This window comes from Acanthochromis polyacanthus, chromosome 23, assembly GCF_021347895.1.
Source record: "Acanthochromis polyacanthus isolate Apoly-LR-REF ecotype Palm Island chromosome 23, KAUST_Apoly_ChrSc, whole genome shotgun sequence".
NCBI lineage: Eukaryota > Metazoa > Chordata > Actinopteri > Pomacentridae > Acanthochromis > Acanthochromis polyacanthus.
Window position 1 is genome coordinate 14,360,786 of NC_067135.1, and position 10,674 is coordinate 14,371,459.

The following is a 10,674-nucleotide window of genomic DNA, read 5'->3' on the forward strand; positions in this document are numbered from 1 at the left end:
TTGGAAAAAAACACTAAAAACAAAGTACAAAGTGACAAAAAGTTATTTACTTCTTTTCATGAGCAAGATGTAATGATGTCTTTACAGTTAAGTGTAATGTTTAGCAGCATTTTTTTTTTTTTACATTGTTCCAGTGGGTTTTCAAAAATCAGCATTAGTTCATGTTGAAGGGACATGCAGTCAAATTAACAGGGTTGGGCTCTGAGACTCGGCTTGAGGATTGATTGATAAATTTTGTTTTTGTATTTGGGTTCACTTACAAATTTCAAAATTCTGCTGTCAAAAATACCCAGAGTCCAAAGTGAAAGCACTAAAATGTTTTTGTCCAACCAATGACAAACTTTCAAATATTAAAACTACATTAAAATAATTTAAAGTCAAAGCAGCAACTTGAATTTATTCGTCAGGATGGAACTATTCTGGCATGACAAGTGATGACTATCGAAATAGACGACAGTGCAGAATCTGAATTGAGAATAAATCTGAATTATTACAAACAAGACGGATTTATTCTCTTGATAAATGTTTGGATATAGTCAACAATTTAAATTTTAAACTTCACAAAAGTCTTCAACAGAAACAGCAGCATCTCCCCGGGAAAGAAATCTTTCATCATAAAGCATCTTTGATGAGCAAAGAGAGCCTCTTGAAAGCCTGTTGGAAGAAGTGGAAGAGATTAAATTCAGTTGTGCAGAGCGTGTGTTAGTGTGTTTTTTTGTGTCTCTGTGCATGTGTGTGTGTGTGTGTGTGTGTGTGTGTGTGTGTGTACGTACCTCATCAATCTGCTCCGGTGTGGACAGAGAAAAGGCTGCTCTGACGTAAGGACAGGGGTCGCTACTGTTGATCATGAAGACGCCTCCAGGAACCAGCAGCACCTTCAACGCACACAGACGATTAACACAATAATGTCAGGACTCCTTTCCTTCCAGTTTTTACACAGCTGATCTCTTCTTCATGTGTCCGAGGTCACACAGAGAATAAAAAGTTCATTAATCCTCTCCGTCAGAACAGAACCGGTCTTTGTTTCATGCAGTGGTTATTTGTGTTACGTAAGCACCAGCTGTAGAGTGTCTTGAGCTAACGGGAAACCAGACACTTCATCAAATTTCACTCGACAAGCTGCTGGTCAAATACAGGATTTCATTTTTAATTATACGTAAAAGTACAAATCATTGTTTTTATACTTTTGTATAATTCAGGGCCACCCGTTTCCTTGTTCCCAGTGTTTATGCTATGCTAAGCTAAGTGACTTCTGGCTTTAGATTCATACTTACCCAGCGACAATGAGATTAACCGTTTTAGGGGAAAAGCTAAATGAAAGTATTTATTAAAAATGTTAAATTTTTCCTTTACCATATTTCAAAAATGTTGCAACTTCGAATCTCTGAATCCCTTACAGAGGACTAAAGTCAGCTTTACACCTTGAACTGTGGTTTAATGACAGATGAGGACTGTATTTCTCTCTTTTAGCGCTCAATACTTTCCTATTATGAGGTACAAGGCATCGAAAAATTCTGTCAATGCACATTTGGTTTCTGTCTCATTGTAAATATACTTGTAGTGCAGGAAAACACTGCTCCTGCCACATCTAGAACACTCTGTATGTCGCCTTCTGACCACTTGTAGGAGTACATTCATGATTTCACCAATGACTTCAAACTTCTACAAAGAGAAAACATCAAATTCTGTGTCAAACTGACCCGACATAATGTTGAGTTTGGTCAACAGCTACAACCCAGAGACCAAACGGCAGCTTTCTAGAACATATGACCATCAATGCTGAGTCCCACTATAATGTTTTTAAGCATAATAGAGAGAACATTTGGCCTCTGAACCGTTTCGTGCATGCTCATGTCAGTGCATTAGTTTTTGGCAGCACCAAGACAATCTTCATTTCCCATCCATCCTACTCTCCAGATTTTGCTTCATTGTGGCTTCTCCCTACTTTGTTTGAACTCAGTGAAGGAGATCCACAAATCCTGTTTGTCGTGTTTACAGAACAGGACATCCAGGAACAGTTCCAAGCATCACATGAGCACTGGGAGCGGCGTATCGCTGCACAAGGGGTTTTATATAGGTAGAGTCTGAGCTTCTTGTCTGCACATTGTACTACCATTTGTCTTGTGAAGGGAGTACAACACAAAGAATATCTTCCAGAAGGAGGCTGTCTGACAATTTGCATGTCTATCTCCATATTTAAACTACATCCTGTCTGCCTCCTCTCCACCATTTCCAGCTTTTTCACTCCACCCTCAAATGTGGCTTTCAGACCAGCTGTAAACCTGTTTCAGTTGTGGTCTGACAGACTTTAAAACAGCCCTAAAGGCATTTGCTACAGCTGTGAAACAGTGTAGATAAACCACAGTCCCAGATTTTGTTTGTGAATTCACTTCAGTTTTAAGTCTCCATTAGTCCTCCTCTGTTGGCCTCTACAACACTTGGAGTGTCTTCATTATCTGCTGTTTGAAGGCTTTAAATATTCAGGATTCAGAGGAAAAGCCTGATTGTACCCACTCTGGTTTATATATGGCTAATCAGCTATTCGTTCGCAGGGATTTACAGACGCTCAGTGTGTGTGTGTCTGTTTGTGTAGGAGGGAAAACACTCGCAGAGCACACAATGGCTGCTTTACATGCACCATCCTACACCCTATTCAAACCCTGCTTCGGCCCTGGTGCAAAACATCTCCTCTCAGACACACAACAGGAGCTTCCTCTGGACTACCTGCTTTTAGAAAGCTGGACTGCAGCAAGCATGTGCTAACCTGAAGTGGGGAGGGCTAAATCATGAAACAGACAAGGTGTGGAGGTTTTAACTGGAAGACAAAAGGACTGTGGTGCGTGTGTTTGAGCGTACTGACCTCCTTCTCCAAGGCTTTCTCCATAATGAGCTGCTGGGTGTCGGCGATGTCCCTCAGCTTCATCCACAGGAACATGCCTGCTGATGGGGAGTGCCACTCTGCCAAATCTACGTACACAAAATACAAAATAAAGCTTGGCTGTGTGCTGTCTGACTCATTAAAGGATTTCCCTCCTGTGGTTTCTTTAAAGGCTTTGGTTGTTAACAAAACCTGGAGAACCGGCAGGAGACTTCCAATCTGACAGTTTGTGCCAATAAATGAGGAGATGTCTGCATCACCGATACTGCTGTTCAAAAGTTTGGGGTCACCCAAGCAGTTTCATGCTTTCTGTGAAAACTCACTTTTATTCATGTGTTAACTGCACAAAGGTTTTCTAATCATCAATGAGCCTTTCAACACCATTAGCTAACACAATGTAGCATTAGAACATAGGAGTGATGGTTGCTGGAAATGTTCCTCTGTACCCCTATGGAGATATTCTGCTTTTCTTTCAAAAATAAGGACATTTCTAAGTGACCCCAAACTTTTAGTGCATGTTCTTTTGCATGCGAATGGAATTCAAAACAGAAAACCACTAATCCAAATATTGCTTGATAGCATAATTAGTGTTCACTCATTCCACAAGGTAGAAACTAATGGATTTTAGTCCCTGCTGAGGTGGCTACCATCCACAATTTTTGTTTTATCCGTGTCAATTTCCAGTAGATGTGACTAAAAAGGCTATAAAATGATGCTTCCTACTATACAGGTATTTGCTGTGTGTTTTTCTACTTCCACAAACCTTTGAGCCACTTGTCTGCAGAGCTGAGCATTGCATCGCGTTGTTTCTTGTAAAACTCAATCACCCTGCAAGAACAAAGAAAACAGTTTCTTTTCTCAGCTTGATCTAATTCTGATCACACCCCTTCAAACCGGCCATGCAAGAAGTGGCGGACCTGTCTATGTGCTGGAGGAAACCTTCTTGTCCCCAGCTGTGGAGCAACTGAGACACCATGAGCTGAAAAGAAGCAGGAGACTCTGGTTAGACAATCACTCTTCACTGTGTGGAAGCTATTTATTTTTCCTAAAAATGAATCCACAGCACATAATATGTTTTATTTTTTCTGTTATTTCAATGTACCTTTACCACACAGCGTTACCTGCTTGTAAATAAGCAGTTTGCAGAAGCGTGCTTGTATTTTAAATGTTTCTTGAAGTAGGAAATGAAACAAAAATGCAGAGGTGAGGATTTAATGAGGAGCATGGCAGCAGATTCTTTTCTGATCCTAATGAATCCTCCCCTTCTTTGCTAAAACCTCCTCTGCAGCTGCTGCTAATCCAGAGGCACCACTCAGTTGTACTTATCTTTAGCTGTAGCTTATCATGGGTCGGTTTGGGTTTGTGTTGGTGGAAATCAGGCATTCCTGATGGGTGGGAACAGAGGCGACAGAGTATGCAAGTCTGTGGGGAGTCAAATATTCTTCATAGTTGGCACTGTGTGTACCGACACAGCACAACTGAGCCGCCCCACTGAGGTCTGTGCTGGCAACAGCACACACTGGAAAGAATGCCCCTCTCAGAACAAGAAAAAAATAACTTATTTCAAAGAACTTTCACCTTGAAATAAGTGAAAAAAAATCTGCCAATAGAACAAGGGAAAAATGGCTTGGTAAGATTTCTTGAAATAAGATATGATATTTAGAATCTTAAGATCTTAAAATTAGCTGGGAAAACTGATTTTAAGCTATATTTGACCAGGATTATCAAGCTTAGGTGTCTTAATCCTCCTGTTGTCTTCATTTAAGGCATCAAAAAATATTGTTCCCTTGTCTGAAAAAAGTCCAAAAATTCTGCAAAAAAATTCCCCAAATTTACAAAAATTTGCAAAATCTTCAAGAAGAAAATTCCCTAAAAGCTTCCCTTAAAAGTTTTATTTTAAAAAAAATCCCCAAATTTGACAAGAAATTAAAAAAAAAATCTAAAAATTGTAAATATTTTCAAAAAATAAAAATCCTCCAAAACAATCTAGGGATTCCACATATATCAGTAAAACTTCTAATAATTTAAGAACATTTACATCATTTTTTTTATGTTAATGTTCTTAAACAAACTTTTTTTTAACATTTCTTTCCCCCCCCCCCACCAAAAAATGTTCAAAAAGTTCCCGAAAAAAAAAATCAAAAATGTGGAAGTTTTCATTGTGAAAATATATATATCTTCCACATTTTTAAACTTTAAAAAGGGTCAATTTGACCTGCAGGACGATACAAGGGTTAAAACAAGATAATTTCAAGTTTGTTTGACTTATCAAGATATTTAAGATGCATTGTCTAAAAACCCAGTCCCTCCATCTTGCTGAAATGTCACTTGTTAAGTGAATTTGTCTTAAATCAAGTGGGATGAGACATTTAGACTAAAAATAAGACAAACAAACTCGATAAGATTTTGAGTTGTTGAAGTGCATTCATATGGTTCTATAGTGTCTTTTTTAGCAGGAAACTCCAGACAGTAGAGTGATGGTGAAAACTAGAGGAAGTGACGGTGTTTCATCCACCTGTGTGAAGCTGCTGGTGTGCATTGTGGAGGCCTGGATGTGCAGCACCACCCTGTCCACCAGCGGCTTGGGACCAGTGACGAAGCCGATCCTCAGCCTGAAACAAAAACACACACGGCTGAGTAAATCAGAAACATGCTGCGCAGCTGTGCATAAAACTTGGAGTGAAATATTAACTTCACTCTTAAACCTATAAACTGGGCCTGTTAAACAGAAAGACACTTTGCTCTCCTGTTTATGGCTCCTACTTTTACAGATTGTGCAAGTTTTTGGTGTACATGTGGTCCTGGAGGATGCTGATTTTCTTTCCTACAAAAAATATTAACCCGCATACACAAACATCAGTTCAGTTCTACAGGGAGTGGGACAAACTGCACATGTTGGACTGAAACCACAGAGCACATCCTGTTCACATGTCAGGCCCAGACTTGTTGGTGCACATCAAGAAAATCCCAACTGGTAACAGACACGCAAACATTCAGACGCTCACCCTGAAGACAGGATCTTAGAGAAAGAGTCTGTCCTGATGATCCTCCCGTCAACATCCATGGAGAGAAACGTGGGAGCCCACGGCTGCCCCGAGAACAAACGACATTAATGAATGTTTAACCGAGATCAGCTCATATGTAGCAACAAGCTGAGTCATTTTGTCATTTAAAATCACAAAAAAGTAACTTTCTTAGACAGAGGAGGTGAGCGAGCGCTGTACCTTTTCAAACTGCAGGAAATAGTACGGGTCGTCCTCGATGATAAGCATGTCGTACAGCCTGGCCAGCTGTAATGGAAAATGACAAGAGGGGAATCTGCAGGGAAATCAGCTTCACAACAAGCTCTAATTAAAAGAGTCAGCGCTTCACTGGCTGCTTTGCAGAAATCTGACTGAAGGGAGTTTCAAAGAGAATCACAAAATCTGCAGAGTGTGCATGTATTTATCTCCCAAATTAAACAGTTTCTGTGTCCTTGCTCAGTGACACAGAGAAGGAGACGAACCTCGTACACTTCCTTTTTCCTCTCAACCGTCATGGAGGCACCGGTGGGGTTTCCTCCGTTGGGGATGGTGTAGAGGATCTTGGGAGCGGTGCTGCCGGGCTTGTGGACCTCTGACGGGTCCCATCGAGACAAAACCTCCTTCAGGGCTGCAGGTATCATGCCGTGTTGATCGCTGGAAACGTTTATTAAGTTACACCCGAGTGGCTGAAGCTGCAGAGGAGACGAGACTGTCAGATAGTCACAGCAGATAGTCTTGAATAATTGGATTTTATAAAGAAAAGCTCTCTCACTGCTGCGAGTGTCCCTGAATATGTGGGTGCATCCAGGAGAACGTTGTCTCCAGGGTTGACCAGCATCTCAAACACCTGAAACCAGGGAACAGAAGACCCAGAAACAAGGAGATAACCATGAGAACATACTCAGAAATAGTTCCTACGCAAATGCCATTTATGCATTAAACTTAGGACACATTAAATAATTCTAGTGTTTAATGGGTTTTATTGGATGCTTTTATACTGATGGTCTTACATATTCTTTGTTTGTTTGTTATTCATGTTAGTTAATATACACTTTAAGGACTTCATTTTCAATTTTGCTGTTTTCATACAATGACAATAAATACATTCTGATTTAATACATCAAATAAAGGAACAGAGATGTAATTATTTACTGAGCTTGCTTTATTGCATGAACTCTTCTTTATTTAGTAACTTAAAGTAATTGTTTTTTGCTAAGTGGGGCGCATGCACAAAGACCATTTATTATCAGACTGAACATTTAAGTTGGCTGAAGAAAGCATGACACAGGTTTTTTCAAACTCTCCTGTTGTCTTCACTTATGGGCACCCAAAAACCATTGTTTCTTTGTCTGAAAAAAATCTAAAAATTCAGCAAAAAAAAAAAATCCCCAAATTCCTGAAAATTTGCAAAACCTTCAGGAAGAATTTTCCAATAATTCCTTAAAAGTTTCCCTTAAAAGTTTAATTTTTTTTTTTAAAAAACTGCCAAATTTGGCAAGAAAATTATTCAAAAAATGAGTAAAAATGTCAGGATTCTGTATTTGTTGTTACTTTTTCCTGTTTTTTTCCTTCTGTGTTCTGGTCTCTTTGTCTCCCTCTGTCTGTTGCCTTCTGCTTTCTCTGTTCTAGGTCACTGATTGTTGTCACCTGACACAATCATCTTAGATTCATTTCACCTGTTTCCCCTCTGTATTTAAGCCCGGACATTGTTCTCAGTGGTGGCTGGCTCATTCGTCTTGGACTCACCTTGTTCCCGTTTCCTCGGATTATCAGCTCACATTCGTTTGTTAGTTTTGCTGTTTGCCTTAGTTCCTGCTTTGTGAGTATGTTTCCCCTGTTTTGTAGTTTGCTGCTGTTTAGTTAGAGAAGCCATCTCAGTCTTGTTTTCAGTTAGTTGCTGTTTTAATAAACCTTTTTCTATATTAAGATTAGTCCGTCTGACTATTGTGTCTGCATTTGGGTTCACCGCACCCCACACCCCTGACAAAAAATTTTCCAAAAATATCCTCAAAATATCTGAAGTGATTCCATATATATCCAAAAAACCTCTAATGTTTTTCTAAAGAACATTCACCAAAAAAAATAAAAAAATCCAGCAAAATTCGTTGGATTTTGGTTGACTTTTTTGTGAATGTTCTTAAGAAACATTTTTAACATTTTCTTTTTTTTCCCCCGCGAAAAAAATGTTCAAAGTATCCCGAAAATGTGGACATCAGAAGTTTCACTGTGAAAATCTATATTTTTTTTCCCACATTTCAAAACTTTAAAGCGGGTCAATTTTGACCCACAGGACGACACAAGGGTCAAACTACAAAGTCTGCTTAATCATTAAAACTAAAATTTGAAGAAAAAACATTTCTGTAAGACACTAAAACTGTACTGGGTCTTTAAAGAGTCTTATTTACAGGTGAAACTTCCAGGAAACAAAAAAAGAGGTTAAAATTAAAAAAAAAAAACTGTTATAGAGCCTTCTCTATGCCACAAAATCCTTAGAAAGAAAAAAAAAAAAAAAACATCCACAGAATCAAACCAACAAAAAGATAAGACAAACTACACCAACATCTGCATTGCTGTAAAAAAACAAAAACAAACAAACAAAAAAAACTGCTTTCCATCCGATAACCTCTGGTCTGGTTACACAAACAGCCTGAGAGATAATCAGCGCTGCAGCTGGAGTCGGTACCTTACAGAGCCCCTCCTGGCTCCCCGTCGTCACACACATGTCCATCTGACCCTGCTCTGGGCTGTAGCTGGCGGTCGGGGGGTTGTGGAGCTTCTTCTGCAGGTTCTTCATCCACGTCACCAGCTCTGGGATCCTACACAAGGATGATTCACACATGAGTGAATCTGCTGTGGATTCATTTGAACAGAAAACATGTCTGACAGTATTTTTATTACTTTAAAGCGACAAACACTCAGTTTAACACCCCAGAGTCACTTACAGCTACCTGCACATGGGAATTTCCATCACAGTGACAGCTGCTACATCTGAAAAAACTAAGAAAGGACTGCACGATATGTTACTGTCTACATAGTCTGCTGAAATACACAACAGCATCAAACAAACGAGCTACAAACCATGATTTATATAAAAGAACAAGGCACCGGTGAATGACAGTGAATTTGATGTCCACACTCATCCTCAGATGTTTGGATACATCTACTCATTAAAGGTTTTTTTTTTCATTTTTACTATGATGATCAAATAACACACACCTTCCATATTACAAAGAAAACAGAATTAGTAAGTAGATGTTTTGACTGACACAGCATTATCAGTGATTATTCAGCGAATGCAAACTCAACAAAACGGACAAAAATCATTTTCACCGCCCAGCATAGCGAGAAAACAAGATATACATTTCTAAGTCTTTAATGTTCAGATTTTCCAACAATTTCCCCTTTAATTACTGGTGTTAAGGATCATGTGTCCCACTTTTCCTCATAGGGACTTCATTTTTTGCTATTCAGAACAAGCTCTGTGTTTAAATCTTCATCCAAATCCATATGTAGTTAGACTGCTAAGACTGAAATTATCCACTCATTTTAATGTCTCTGCTCCTGTTGTGGAAAATGCTCTAAAAAAAGTGAGTGATTCTACCAAATTGCTTCTTGTGTTGATGCCTCACCCACTGGAGGCAGAGTACTGCAGGGCTCTCTTCATCGTCAGCTCATCGAAGGTGACCGTCTGTCCGTTCTTCACCTGGATGGACGCAGACAGGAAGGGGAAGGTGTTGGGGTTTGGAGATCCTCCAGCCAAAGAAATCAAAGACGGAGGCGACCGCTGCTGCAGCTCAGCTTCATTCAGGAGCAGACAGGGAAGACATTGTTTTAACTCAAGTAATAAGATCCTAGCACAGAAATCATCTCAGCAGCAGGACAAGTAAGCGCTCAAATTTTTGATATGTAAACCAATACTCACTCAGCATCCTGATGGGGGAAGGTTTTCTGGCTGCACTCACAGCGGTCAGAAATCTGGCGTAATTCATGACTCCTGTCAATTTATGGGATCAGAAATATTAGTTTCCTCTTCAATAAAGACACTGGGTTTGTGTATATTCACTCAATTTCCACTTGTTGCTATTGAGACATCTGCTCTGTTTTTTTCAGTTACACTGCATTTTGCATTAGTGGCATAAACCATAAAGAAAAATGCATGTTTGTAAATAAAATAAAGCCAGCATGACAGAGTATTATTTGACAGTTTCTGCATGCTTGCACTAAGCGTTGAAGTTTTGGATTAGTCACCCCACCAGTAAACACCCAGTAGTGTAAAGTTAGATTACAGAAAAATAACACCATGACGGGTTAAAGTGTGCTGACAAGAACACAAGCAGGGACACACAGACTGTGGGACTCTACACGGAACAGCGCGATACAAATTACAGTAATAAACATGCTAAACTCTGCGATAGTTACGTTATTGACTCCACCACGCTTTGCTGTGTAACTGACCTTTCCTCTGTGGCTCAACCATCGCGGGGGCTTCTGGGTAATGTATTTCCTAATAGGCGGGGGCTCGGCAGTGATTAGCGGCGGTGTTCGCTGTCTGAACTACATTACCCGAGCTGCAAAATAAAAACACAATTAACGCTTCCGAAACAACTTTGTGTGTACGAAATAATTTAATTTAGAATTTTGAAGCTCTTTGTTTGAGTCTGTACCACAAACGTGGTTCGCAGTAGAGAAAATAGCTGTTATTCCTTACCGCTTAGCTGTTGTGCTTCTTGCTGTTTCCTCCTCTAGGAAGCAGTGAACAGTTTTTATAGGCAC

General features: G+C 39.6%; 1 protein-coding gene across 2 annotated transcripts; it reads right to left on the minus strand.

The window, feature by feature from the left end:
- Positions 1–25: 25 nt before the first annotated feature.
- Positions 26–10,673, minus strand: aadat (aminoadipate aminotransferase). 2 transcript variants are annotated; one of them, XM_022217215.2, is made up of 15 exons: positions 10,610–10,673; positions 10,357–10,469; positions 9,824–9,895; positions 9,531–9,699; positions 8,585–8,717; positions 6,674–6,748; positions 6,384–6,593; positions 6,103–6,168; positions 5,884–5,966; positions 5,394–5,490; positions 3,796–3,857; positions 3,642–3,706; positions 2,861–2,967; positions 774–875; positions 26–654 (listed from the first exon to the last, which is right to left on the minus strand). In XM_022217215.2, exons 2-15 carry the CDS (start codon positions 10,376–10,378, stop codon positions 613–615), a joined length of 1,305 nt encoding a protein of 434 aa, XP_022072907.1. In that variant the 5' UTR covers positions 10,379–10,469; positions 10,610–10,673; the 3' UTR covers positions 26–612. The 2 variants fall into 2 exon arrangements, with proteins under 2 accessions (XP_022072907.1, XP_022072908.1); XM_022217216.2 differs by lacking the exon at positions 10,610–10,673 and having other exon boundaries at positions 10,321–10,366.
- Between the last annotated feature and the right edge of the window lies 1 nt (position 10,674).